Genomic DNA, 13,850 nt, shown 5'->3' with positions numbered 1-13,850 from the left:
ATGGCTCCAACCCCCGCCTGGCTGCTGGAGGCGGGAGACCGCCGCTCACCGGCGTGGCGTTTACCGCCGCAGTGGTGTGAAGGCGCTCACAGATCGCTTTAGTCACTGAAGCATGGAGGATGAGGAGGGAGGAAGAGGAGGGAGGAAGAGGCGTCTGTCTGTTCTCTGCAGTCAGGAGGTTGACGCAGCAAATATCAGCTGTTAAACGGAGACGCATCATAGATGAAGGACCGACCCACTCAATACAGCCAACCATCTGTGCCTTATTCTACAGATGTGGCGTCCACCACAGTGGACGACCGATAAGTGTCGCTCCTTCGTCTGGTCCGGTTAGCTTTCACACGCGCCACTTTCAGAACCGAACCAGACTGGACCGAACCAGTCAAGTGATGTACAGTAGCTCTGATGTGAGCAGAGCCTTCAGAGGGTGTAGATGGAGCGCACACCTGTAGCTGCACGCCCGTAGCCGCGCGCCTGTAGCCGCACGCCCGTAGCCGTACACCTTTAACCCAGTTTAACGGATTCTGACGCAGAGAAAAGCAGCTCTGCTCAGTCAAACTTTGGACTGAGGAGTTTACGCCGTAAACGCAGAGATCAGACGCTTTCCTTTGCTTCAGAATCCAAATGACGCCTAATTCAGTAAACGGTCTAACCGCTATGGTGGCTCAAAGGTCACGTGTCGGTTTGCCGTTGCTGGCGACATCTCAGGTGTTAAAACTGATTTAGCTGCATTCTCAAACGTGGCCACTAGATGTCAGTAAGTTTTGGCAGATTTGACTTTGCTTGTGCTCAGAAATATAAAGCGGAGAGTGAATCTTGGATGAGGTTCAGGATGCGACGACGTCGACACGAGCGTTGTTGGGAAAGCTGGCGGGGATGGAGGGCAGAGCATCTGGTGGACTCTGAAGCTTCAGTTCAGCCGTCGTTCAAAATGAGGCTCTGAAACACTTTTGTCCAGACTTTCCCTGAAGCAGCCTGAATGCATCACGATACGTTTATAGCGTCAGAATTTTGGTTTTTAATTTTGATAAAAAAAAGTTTTTTAAATTGAACAGACAGAGCTTAAAATTGAAGAAGTGGGGTTCTGGTTCTGACCGGACTTGAACTGATTTGCTCCGGGTTGGTTGATGGTTCTGTTGGGTTGTAACGCTTCTGTGTTTGGGTTTGAGCGTCGCAGCAGAAACATCTCAGATCTTCTCTGCTTCTGCTGCAGTCTCAAGCTCCAAACTTTCACTGGAACCGGACCGGCCTTCAGAACCGGCGGACTGGTTCTGGTTTTGAGCGGTTATGTTTCCTTTGGAGCTGCGTGTTATGATTGATTATTAACGTATTTCTGGATCCGATTACGGAGCTGGGGCCCCTCTCCTCAGCCGTCTGAACTGGAACCGGAACTGGACCGGCATTCTCCGGCAGCCGGAACCCTCACTCAGACTTGGGTCCACATGGATCTCCTCTGCTGGTTTTTGTTCTCTGAGAGCAGCTGGATGGTTCTGGTTGGATCTGTGGCTGTGGAGGGATTTGTGTGCTGTGAGTAATACTGCTGAACACTTTATCCCCACACGAGGACAGTCTGTCTCTCCCCCCCCCCCCTCATTATGTGGAGCTGAGAAGCGCGGCGTCTTCAAGCAGACCGCCACATCCCTCCGCCCCGCGGCTGGAGGACAGATGTAGGAGGGGGAGCCCTGCGGGTGGACGGGGAGGTTCCAGCAGCTGACGAGGCCCGATCAGCTGGGAGCTGCTGCAGGAGCCCGTCAGCTGCTGCAGGAGCCGACAGCTGCTGCAGGAGCCCGTCAGCTGCTGCAGGAGCCGTCAGCTGCTGCAGGAGCCCGTCAGCTGCTGCAGGAGCCCGTCAGCTGCTGCAGGAGCCGACAGCTGCTGCAGGAGCCGTCAGCTGCTGCAGGAGCCCCTCAGCTGCTGCAGGAGCCCGTCAGCTGCTGCAGGAGCCCCTCAGCTGCTGCAGGAGCCCCTCAGCTGCTGCAGGAGCCCGTCAGCTGCTGCAGGAGCCCGTCAGCTGCTGCAGGAGCCCCTCAGCTCCTGCAGGAGCCCGTCAGCTGCTGCAGGAGCCCCTCAGCTCCTGCAGGAGCCCCTCAGCTGCTGCAGGAGCCCCTCAGCTGCTGCAGGAGCCCCTCAGCTCCTGCAGGAGCCCGTCAGCTCCTGCAGGAGCCCCTCAGCTGCTGCAGGAGCCCCTCAGCTGCTGCAGGAGCCCCTCAGCTCCTGCAGGAGCCCCTCAGCTGCTGCAGGAGCCCCTCAGCTGCTGCAGGAGCCCCTCAGCTCCTGCAGGAGCCCCTCAGCTGCTGCAGGAGCCGTCAGCTGCTGCAGGAGCCCGTCAGCTGCTGCAGGAGCCGACAGCTGCTGCAGGAGCCGTCAGCTGCTGCAGGAGCCCGTCAGCTGCTGCAGGAGCCGTCAGCTGCTGCAGCAGCTGTCGGCTCCTGCAGGAGCCGTCAGCTGCTGCAGGAGCCCGTCAGCTGCTGCAGGAGCCGACAGCTGCTGCAGCAGCTGACGGCTCCTGATGCAGCTGACGGGCTCCTGCAGGAGCCGTCAGCTGCTGCAGGAGCCGTCAGCTGCTGCAGCAGCTCGCCCCTGATCTCGGGGCCTCAGCAGCGTCACTCTGTCGCTCTGGCTGTTATGTGAGGGGAGGCAGTGATGCCCATGATGCAATGCTCCCTCAAACGGGGAACATTTATCTGGATCTTCGTGCTGAAAAAGCTGGTCCTCCTGCAGCTCGTTTGCATGTTTTGCATAACCGCTGCTCGCCGCATGGATGGACTCTAACATGAAACCAACGGTGCAGGAGACGTTCAGGTGCTGGAGGTTTAAACCGGAAAGTTCCACGACGCAATGGAAAAACCCCAATATTTGAACATTTCTGTCCTATGAAGGAACAGAATTGACGCTGGCAGTGTGCAAACATTTGATTGTTTTTATCCAGCGATTAGTGAATTGACCAACGGTAATCCCCCCCCTCGTGCTGCGCCTGAACGGCTTTAATCCGGCAGATGAAAGGCGTCAGTGTTCAAGACTTTTATGTTTCTCCTCAAACTTTCTGCACACGTGACTTTTTTCAGACAAAAGAAAAGCATCCCTGCACTTCTCCAAATGACCACTATGGGCCGGATTCAAAAGTTCATGTTGGTATTTTTGCTAATATTTGAATCTGACATTTATAATATAGATTCTACAGGAACATTAGGGTGTCTTCATATAACTTGACTGCTTGTAAACGTGTTTAAAAGCATTTTTTAAACGGCTAACGTTTATAAACAGAAGGAAAACCACAAAAGCTTAATTTTTATTCCTAAAAATTATGAATCCATTTAAAACCAGTGCTTTTATTTTGAAAGAAAAAACTTTTTTTAGGAATTCATCATCATTATAATGGTGCTCTTTGGTTTAAAACTAAAACAAAAATGTTTGCTTCATATTATATTAGTATATATTGTACTATTTAGCATTTACATGAATTAATCTGGAAACGAAGCCTCTGAAGCCTCTGAAGCCTCTGAAGCCGGAACAAATGAGTTTAGAATAAAAGGTTTTTCAAACGTTTTCGCAAATCTATGTTTAAATTTTAGTCGACCGTTCAATCTTAGCTTGAAGGTGTCGCTCTCCTCGCCTTTTTAGGAAATTTTATTCTGAAAAGCATTGAAAGGATGGAGGCACCGTCAGCGGGACGCGTTGGAGCCGTGGTGCTGCATGACTGCCGCCATCTGCATGTGCAGATATCAGATGGGGGGTTCAACTGGCAGCAAACGTTCGGCTGCGTCTTCGCATCGCTCAGATTTAGATGGGGGGGGGGGGGGGGGGGGGGGCGCGCTGTGGTGACGTTCTCTCCAGCATCGCCGTGCTGTCGGCCAAACATGAAATGGAAGTGGGCTGCCCTGTCATGATAGAGGGAGGGGGGGGGATTCCAGTACACCCATATATGGTGCCGGAAGGCCCCCCCCCTCTATCTGGCTCTTAATGCTGCGTCTGACAAATGGGGGGGGGGGCTGCCTCTCACAAAGGCGCATGTACAGGAAAGAGCAGACAGAGAAAATGGAGGCTGCGGCGTTCCCGGACAGAACAGGGAGAACCAGAACAATGAGCCACGGCAGCTTCTGCACATGCTCAGAACACTGATGCTCTCCACACTCGGCTCCGGTTCTGCAGGTTCTTCTGGATGCTGGGGAGTCTGCGGTGTCAGCCGGACTGCAGGCGTCTGCCGAACTGCAGGCGTCTGCCGGACTGCAGGCGTCTGCCGGACTGCAGGCGTCTGCCGGACTGCAGGCGTCTGCCGGACTGTGTCATAAACTCTCGACAGGAGCAGAAGCAACGATTCTCTTTGCTAGAAGCTCCAGAATCAGACCGATCTAAAACCCAAACCCAAAGCCTGCAGACCTATTAAATGAAAAATGTGTTTTTAAATAAAAAAAGAGTTTTTAGCTGAACTTTTTCAAATCTGTTTCTGTTCATAAATCACAGAAGATAAAAACCCAAACTTCCGACTGTTTTAGGGTTTATACAGAAATAGCTTCTGGAGAAAACAGCAGGAACCTCCAGCAGGTCCAGACTGTGTCAACCGTCTGTTCCAACGGTTTGGGTCGGAGAGAACCAGAACAAACAAACATAGGAACATCTGCTGTTGATACTGTGAGACAACAGTTCTGTTTATCATTAGCTGATGGGAATCTTTGAGTCTCAGTCAGAGAAAAGGTCTCCGTTACTTCTAGGCTCAGACACATGGACCCGTATGGGGGTTGAACCGTAAGGTGCTGCAGGTTTCTGGTTGTCCGGGTCCCAACAGTCTCTACAGAGGACGGGTACGTCATTTGTGCTTGTGGTCAGACTTCACATGCCTGACGCTGTCTAGAAGTTGGACCAGTGCTGAGGGTCCAGGAACCGCAGGTCTGAACGTTCCCTCACATGCCGTTAATTGAACGAGCGCTAAGATAAGTTACTGAGCGTAAAGCTCTGACTGCGCCGCTCGCTGGGTTTACGATCAGGGTTCAGGGGTGTGTTTGTCACTTGGGGGCAGTAACCTTTCTGGTTGTGTGGCTTTAATGGAAAAAAAAGCAGCGGATGCAACGTGGATTAAAACATTAACAAACGTCCCAAGACCAAGGTACAAAGTGCAGCAGGTTTTGTTTGGCTGCAAGTTTTTCTCATGACTCTCTTAGGTAAAAATACATGTATACTTTAGTTAGCCTGGGACAGAACTACTACTATACTCAAAATACTGGTGTTAGCATGTGGTTAACACATGCTAGCAATGGTTGCGTCCCTAACCCATCAGTTTCCAGACCGTCATGTCGGACACACCACAGACCGGGTGGAACACAGAACACGCGTGTGTTTTAGTACACAGATGTCACCAGGGGTTCCTCTGGATTCACACGGTCTTTGGTTGAACAGACAGTCCGGAGTCAGCAGCTAGCTGGGTTGAATGGAGGCTCTATTACAGGAACATGTTGGCTCTGCTTTGCCTCTAAATGAGTTTTTGTTTGTTACTTTTAGAACCAAGCTGGCGTCACGTAAATGAAAAACCACTTTATGTCTGGAGAGCGTTCAGCACAAAATAGAACCTCAAAGTCTGGCGTCCTCTGCCTGCTTCTCTGAGTTGAGGTTATTTTAGAGACATAACAGAAAGGACTTTGTTTTTCTTGGCGCGGTCCCGCCCCTCTTGACGGGTGGGCGGACCTCCTTTCGCTGGTTAATCTGCTTGGCAGCGAGGGGCGCAGCACGTCCTAATGGTTCCACGCGGCCGCCTGGCGTTCCAGTAATTTACGCCCCGACATGAGGTGCGCCTGCTGCAGCCTGGGCGGGTTCTGAGTCACCTCCAAACGGCGTGCGCTCTCACACACGTGAGGCGTCATCTGCACGCCTGACGCAGAGCCAGCTGGGTCACAATGTTCTGAAAGCTGCTTGTTCTTTATTTGGTGCCTGAAGTGTTTGTCTTCTGGTCGACAATGGTTCTGTTGGTGACGGCTGGTCTTCCAGGGTTTCTTCTTCATTTGCCTCCTCTCTACCTGTCCTCTCTTTCTCTTTGGTTAGATTTGGGTAAGAAGAACTTCTTCTTCTTCTTTTCTTCTCCATAAACCCATCAGCACATTTCAAACCCCACTTTAGGGGATTCAAAGGTTGAATTTCTTAAGTTTGAGCTTTTCTGTTATTAAAAACGCTGGCGTTTCAGAGCCTGATGAGGCGTGACGGCTCGATAACCTTTGTCCCGTGGCGGGACGCGGTGTCCGTGTGCCGCCATGTTCTGATGGGATGTTTAGTTCAGTCCCCTTTGGACCCACAGGTTCTCCGTGTGAAGACAGGCGTCAAACGTCTCTGTGGTTTGATGCTGCATGGAAACCATCAGTATCACGAAGACGGAATGGGATTTATTCCATTCCTGGAGTTTCTAACGGCGGGAAACGCGTCCATCAGAGTTTCCATCTGATTGCTTTGATGCATTAAAAATGCGTCCCTGAAACAATGAGAGGCGGAGACGTCGATCTTTAAATCCTCTTAGCTTCTCAAACTCAAACGGGCCTTTCACTCAGTGGAATGCTAATCAGCATCCGACCTCCATAATGATCCGATTGGGATTTTAATTCACGTGAGAGAAAACTCCTGACTTTGGCTCCTTCTCAGATGACCACGGTTTGGACCAGAGGAACCTCACTCCGGACCCCCAGAAGACGACGCTGAGACTTTAACCCTGATTAAAGAAGGAAACTCTATTTGTTGTACATGGAGGTCTAAGGAGGAGCCTTCATCATTGACAACTCAGTCTGATTGATTAAAGGTTGATTCATTTGTTAATTTTTCATTCAAAATCAGTGTTTAAAAAAAATATAGACAACAAACCTGAACTCAAAGATGAAGCAGGGTGGTGACGGTGGGACAAGCAGGTGACCCAAAACCCCTAAAACATCTGCTCCAAAAACCCGTTTTCTGCTTTACATCCGCGTCTAAAACTAGACGGTTCAGTCAAAGCTTTGGGTTAAAGTCTGCTCTGAGTTAACAGGAAGTCATAACTTCCTTTGGGTCCACATAGATTCCTCTCCAGCTAATGGTTCATAACCACGTTTAGTCAAAGAAAAGTCAAAGACCAACATGGAAACTCTGAAGATTGTTGTTTCTTCTTCTTGTACTAAATATCTGCTCTGGAGGATGACGGTCAGGCCTCAGTCACATGCACCTGTGCGGGCGTGGCAGGTTTCTGGGTTGTCCGGGTCCGTGGAGGGTGGTAGAGAGGAGCGGCAGGTTTGGACTGAGATTCTTTTGGTCAGACTCAGAAATCTGGACCTCGGGACAGTTGGGCTGTGCTCTAGCTCGCCGTCGCCTGTTGGATCACCTAAACCGCCGAACCAGCGCCGCCCAGAAACTCGTCTGACAGAAAAACCTGCACCAACAGTTTTTTGTGTCGTCAGGCTCTCGCTGTTTGTTGTCTGTCATCTTGATGCCAAGCGGTGCAGCGCCAGGATCCAGAGTTGGACCACGTCCACAGACGTGTTTGAATTCCTCGCCACATGGAGTTAGACGAGCCCGGAGCGAGTTCTGGGTATAAATAGTGAGCCGATGCAGATGAAGGGTTTTCATTCAGAAGCTCATTGTGTCGTGACTGCAGATCTGCCCTCAAAGACCGTCACTGAGCAGCATATGTAGCTTGGCGCCGCCGCCTCAGTCAGCGTGCAGCCCGTTACCCCCCCCCCCCCCCCCCCCCCCCGGGTCGATCCGTCCTGATTCTAGCGTTTTTTCGCTGGACATTAGCCGGCATCCTGCACAGCGTCTGTCGGACTTGGACGCCCTCGCTCCACCTTTCCTCCATCCCTTCTTCTTCCTCCTTTTAGTTGATCCTAAAGCTTCATTTGGGTTTGAATATGAAGACTGTCTTCAGTCATGTGACGTGGAGGTCAGACGTGGCGGCTCACCCCTGACCTTCTGCTACAGAGCGGTCAAAGTCGGTCAGTTTCTGAGTGAAGTGCTCAGAGCTGGACTTCAGTGATACTAGTCACTAAGATGTAGTGAAGGTGGATCCTGTGGAGCAGGGCTGATCATTCCTGGTCCTGGAGATCTACCACCCTGCCTGTTTTCCAGCTCTCCCTGCACTGCTTACTGAGGATTACCTGGACCAGGTGTGTTCATTCAGTCAGAATCTGGAAACATCTGATTGAGCCAATCAGCAGCTAGCAGGGCTTGGAGATCTGGAAAACAGGCAGGTTGGTAGATCTCCAGGACCAGGATAGAGCAGCCCTGCTGTAGAGGATCTGTTAGAGAAACCCGTCTCAGATGTCTGGTTAGAACCTTCTGATGGTTTCTGTGTTGCTGCAGAGCTGAACCTGAATCGTAGAGCGTCTACAGTTGCTGTGGTTTCATTTTCAGCTCGTTAGGAATCTGCAAACCTTGTGGAACTTGGACGACTGAAAACAAAGTTCTGATCCAACTCTGTGTCTCACCGCACAACCGTCATGGATTTGAACGAAGACAGGCGGTTTCAACTTGTTCAGACACTGCAGCTTTCTGCCCTCAGGGGGGCGCTCTACTCTGAATGTCCTGAGTAGTAATTGAAGCCGTTTGGTCTTTTGAAGTGGGTTTATGACGGTCCGGTCTTTAGAAAATGGGGATCAAACCCTCAGATTTTATCTGCTGCTCCTTTCTGGATGCTGTGGCTGACTGTGTGTGTGTGTGTGTGTGTGGGCGTGCATGTGAGTGAGTGTGCTCGTGCCCCAGTAAAGAGTGGTGGTGATCAGCGGAGCTCCCGTTCAGTCTCCTTCCTCCTGGTGGATTAACCACATCTGCGGTTCTCCTCCTTCCAGTCCATCATGGAGCAGTTCAACCCGTGTCTGAGGAACTTCATCGCCATGGCCAAGAGCTACGAGAAGGCGCTCAACAGTGAGTACAGCCGCCGCCGCCGCCTCTTTGTCCTCCTGACACACAGATGTCTGTGCTTCAGACTAAAGTGACGACCATGAAGATCAGATTTTTTACTGCCGTTGTTTGGTGTGTGATTGTGTGTCATCACCCTCCCCCCCCCCCAAAAAAAAAGTCTGATGTTGACCCGTGTTGTGATCCTGTTCACGTGAAACAGAAGCTCAAGGTTAAACTCTGAACCGGTTTGGTCTGAAGTGGATCAGGAGACGAAGGGAAGTGGAGCATCGGGAAAATCCGATTAGGCCCGGCCCCCCCTGGGGCTGAGGAAAGGGGGTCGGTATCCAGGACAAGACGGAGTGAGATGAAAACAGGAACAGCTGTGTGCAGAGATGATCTGCAGCTGCAGTGCTGCTCCTGCCTGGAGCTGCTCCTGCCTGGAGCTGCTCCTCCCTGGAGCTGCTCCTCCCTGGAGCTGCTCCTCCCTGGAGCTGCTCCTCCCTGGAGCTGCTCCTGCCTGGAGCTGCTCCTGCCTGGAGCTGCTCCTGCCTGGAGCTGCTCCTCCCTGGAGCTGCTCCTGCCTGGAGCTGCTCCTCCCCTTCAGCTCCTTCATGGAGGCCTCGCCGCTCCGCTTCCTGCTCAGAACCGGCCTCTCCTCTGCCGGTTCCAGGGGAGATTCAGCAGGACTTCAAAGCAGGTAGCCCCCCCCCTCTGTGGGAAAGGTGAGGCTAAAAATAGGCCTGTGAGTGCAGAATGAGGATTACACTCCATCAGTGTCGGGTCGCAGAGCAAACACATTACAGTTGGTAAAAACATCTGAGCCGCCTCGGTTCTGGAACCAGCAGATGGGGGATGGGGGGGGGGGGGAACCAAAGATTAGTGGGTTTGATCAGTGTCCCCTGGGCTGTGTTTACACGTCTACTCCAGGTTTAAATCAGCAGTTTTCTGTCTCAAAACCTAAAATGTCACATTTTTTTAACATTTGAAGCGTTGGACCTGTCCGATGGTAAAGAACGCCACATTTCCAGATTCACCTCTTTATTGATGGAGGTGGAAAACAAGCTAGCATTAGCTTAGCCTGGTTCCTCTGTAACCAAATGTCAAATGGGTACAAAGCCAAACGTCCTTTAGAAGAGTCCAGATCATCTTCCATACCTCTTCGTTTCTTCATAGTCGCAGTTTTTCAAAAGTCCAGACTTTGACGTCAAAAGTCCCTCTCCGATCATCCTTTGATCTATTCCAAAGTGTTCCCGGTGGTCTTTAAATGACGATTTAGCTGTTTTGAGGCCAAATGTAGGAGTAAGTCTTCCCCCACGTCCTGTCATCTGTTGTTAACTCTCTCCCGCTAGCTTACAGCCCCTCACACACCCAACCTAACATTAGCGGTGCAATATAAATGGCAGCAATATCTGAGCTATCCAGCCGTCCAGTTCTGATCCAGATTCCAGCTCAGAGGAGGAAAACAAAGACGTTCATGGATCTGTTTGTCTGCATCAGAATGGGGCGGAGCTTATGGCTCGCCCAGCGTACGATCTTCATCATTTTTTCATCTGCTCCTGATTCACAAGCATTTGAATACAGAAATATTTAGAAAGGAAACTCTATAAACTGCATCAGAAGATGATAAAAAGCATTTTCATCAGACACATGAACACCATTGCATGTAGAGCTGCACAACATCCAGGTGAGGAACTCACCAAGGACCTACACAACATAAAGGGATGTTTGCCGCCATCACAACAGTCTGTGTGTGTCTGAAGGACTGAGACCATTCAGAACTCCAAGTCTTCATCCTGAAGCTCAGGAGCTCTGATGGCGTCCACAGTCCTGTATCTCTGCTTGGTAATCTGTACTCATGCTAATGTTAGCACTAGCACGGGTCTTTCAGCTGTCGTTTTAAGGCTAGCTGTGGTTAGCATGTGTGTTAGCATCTTTGAGCTCCTTTAATTTAGTCTTTTTATGCTTTTGAGAATGTTTAACCTAACCACAAAAACAAACATGGATTGATTTAATCATGATTGATCTAATCACGGATCACGTTTTGTCGGGTGTTTCCGTTGATTTTATTTAGGCTTTCTTCATGTTTCCTGTTGATGTTCAGGTTGACATTTGCTTCTCTTTATTCTTCTGGGGCTATTTTTAGTCAGGCCTTCTCTTCTCTGCCTTTTTCTTGCTCCTCCCCTTCCATCTGGCAGACTGTCTTGCTCTTCCTCACCTGGACCTGCTCTTCTTCCTCCATCTCCTCTCGTCTTCAGCCGCTGCTTCACCTTCTGCCTCACCCACGTCTTAATATCTCAGAAGGCTCCTCCGGGGCTTTGAAGGAATCTGAGCGTTTTTCATTTCCAGAACAATAGGTTGTGTAGCGGCAGTGTTGGCGTGAAGGGACTCGGAATGGATTTCCATTGTTCCCCGCGTGGGCAGATGAAAGCTTCGTCATGTTGGTACTCGGCTTCCTGTGACAGCCTGGCGCTCATCGGCCTGACAGCTCTGTTATGCGCTCGCCGCTCATCCATATGTATCTGTCGGACGGACAAGTGTCCGCCGCCGGACTTGGCGCCGCTTTGTTTCTGCTGCTCGGTCTCAGACGCTGCTTTGGGGTCTCCGTCAGGAGACTGTAACTGCTGAAGGGATCACAGGTAGAGGGGAACCAGCAGAACATCTTCAGAACCTCTCCATGGGACGTTGCTCCTGATAGTCTCACAGATTATTTATTATTATATTGTATTTATCACACAATGGGATAAATACAATATGTCAATGCTCGCCATTGATATTGCCAGTACCATTGTTTATTCGAACCCTGGATTCCTGCGTGGCGGCTCTCTGCCTTACCAACCGAGCTACCCAGCTGCTATAACAGATTAGCTTTGACTGAAGGGGGAGAGTGATGTTCAGGTGTTCTGCGTCCTTTCCCCCCTTAAAGAGTCCCCACAAACGCAGAACCTTGCAGAACATTGGTGGTTGGTTGACCAGCAGATAGAAAGTTATCTCTGGCTGTCAGAAGTACTCCTTGAAAATCTGCCGCTTCCCGCTTCCTGCTGTCGCCCCCATAGAGCTTTTTCTTTCCCGCTTGGCCGCCATCGCCGCCTTTTGCCTCCTCCCTCCCTCACCTGACCTCGCTTCTGAAGGGACTGCTGGGGGCTGTCGGGGGGGATGGTTGCAGAGCTGAAGAAGACCTGATCTGACGCCCAATGCTTCCATGTTTCCAGGTGTCACATTCGCGGCAAAGGGCTACTTCGACGCTCTGGTGCGGATGGGCGAGATGGCCAGCGAAAGCCAAGGCTCTAAGGATCTTGGTGAGTCCTTGTAGTGGCAGTAGCCCCCGTTGGGGTGGTGGGGGGTTCGATGAGCGTTTGAGCAGAAGCAGCTGATCGTCTGGATCTGTGTAGGTCTTTGACGTTTGACAGATAAAAAGGTGATGAAGACTCGTCGGCGAGTCTGTTGTTTGGTTTTCGGTTTGAACGGCTCCGGTTTGGATGATTCAGTGACGGCAGGTTTTCATGCAGGAAATGGTGTGAAGCCCAGCGCCGGGGAGGGGGCGGGGCTGCATTTGTTCTGGATCGCTGCAGTTTCTCCTGAAAAGATGGCAGGACCCAGAGAGGAAGAGGAGGGAGGCGAGTGAGAGGATGCTGAAGGGACATTCATTATTCACACGGCCGTCTCCATCTGAAGCTTCAACGTTTTAGCAGAAGCCCCCCCCCGTCCGTCCGTCTTTCGGGGTCGTTTATTTCCATCGTTTGGTCTCTTTGCGCTCTCGTTTCCTCTTCTGCACGAGTTCTCCTCCATCTCTCGGACAGTTTAACCATGACTCAGCAGATCTCCGTCCGCCCGGGGTCCGCCGTCTGTCGGCTACCAGCAGCTCTGAAGAGGATCTCAGTTTGTGTGGTTGGGACTCCGAAAGTTTTTCGGGGAACGTGTTGCATAATTAAGATTTTGTGCGTTTCCAATGAAATGTAGGAAAGAGGCGGATTCCCACAATGCATCTGCAGAAAACGAAAGCCCGTAAGAAGCTCCATAGAGGAAACGGACAGAAGTGTGGCCTAAAAACTCCAGACCGGATTAGTTCATAGCGTGAAGTTGAGTTAATTTCAGTGGGGGAGCGGCGGGGGCAGGTTTTCTGCTCTGCTGGACTTCCTTCGACCTTGGACTGTCTGAGTCCGGCTCCATGCTGGAGCTGTAAATGGGTCATCTGCACCGAAGCGTTTGTTGGTCTGCAGGGATGAAGGTGTTTGCCTCCCTTCTGCACTAAGAGGTTTATCCGGCCTCGTGCACGCTCAGCACGGCGACCAGCTCAGCCGCTGTTTTACACGCCGTTACGCACGCAGACAGCTGAACAATGAGACGGTCGTCCAAAACTCAGTTCCTCATATGATCCAAAATGCTAAATCTCTGCTAAAACCAAATGAATTTTTAACCAAACCGAAACTAAACACCGGAAAAATTCTGAAAATGATTAAAGCAGCTCCAGAAACTGTTTTATGATATTTGAAGAGAACCAGAAAAAAAAGAGTTCTAAGTTCAAAGAAATAAACAGAATCAAAGTACCAAAAATGACAATAAAAACAGGAAAACGTGTGAAACAGAATTAACCGCTTGATGCCAGCAAACCACGTCTGCTCCAAACACCCTCAGAGTCCAACACCCATCTTCATCTGATCCATTTTTGAAAGCGTTCCCAGTGGTCTTCTTACAGACCCTCACACCCCAACCTCTAACAAAAACAGCAGCAACATCAGAGCTGTACAGTTCTGATCCAGATTCCAGCCCAGACCAGGAAAACAAAGACGTTCATGGATCTGTCTGAGAGCGGATGATCAGAACTGGAAATCCTCTGGCACGGCTGAATCCTCTCCCTAAAAGCAAAAGTCAGACTCACTCGTACTCGTATACGTTTGTAAGTTATGGACCCTCAAGGACACCCGGAGACTGAGGCTCATGAAATAAGATGCTGCCAACACAAGGACCACATCACCACCTCCATCCACAAGACAAAGGGAACGACACACGACTAG

The 13,850-nt window shown here is 50.9% G+C and overlaps 1 protein-coding gene across 13 annotated transcripts in view; it reads left to right on the top strand.

The window, feature by feature from the left end:
* Positions 1–13,850, top strand: part of LOC101156725 (brain-specific angiogenesis inhibitor 1-associated protein 2) — a 37,595-nt gene that overhangs the window by 1,415 nt on the left and 22,330 nt on the right. For 8 of the 13 annotated variants that reach the window (XM_023949295.1, XM_023949296.1, XM_023949294.1 and 5 more), the window contains exons 2-3: positions 8,787–8,862; positions 12,048–12,134. In XM_023949295.1, coding sequence (XP_023805063.1) covers positions 8,787–8,862; positions 12,048–12,134 — 163 coding nt within the window. Of the gene's footprint in view, positions 1–5,061; positions 6,037–8,786; positions 8,863–12,047; positions 12,135–13,850 lie in introns of those variants that run through there. The other 5 variants (XM_023949305.1, XM_023949304.1, XM_023949299.1 and 2 more) reach the window with 3 other exon arrangements.

This window comes from Oryzias latipes, chromosome 19 (genome assembly GCF_002234675.1).
Source record: "Oryzias latipes chromosome 19, ASM223467v1".
Classification (NCBI taxonomy): Eukaryota; Metazoa; Chordata; class Actinopteri; order Beloniformes; family Adrianichthyidae; genus Oryzias; species Oryzias latipes.
Note: the sequence above shows the minus strand (reverse complement) of the source record. Positions and strands in the feature narration are given on the sequence as shown.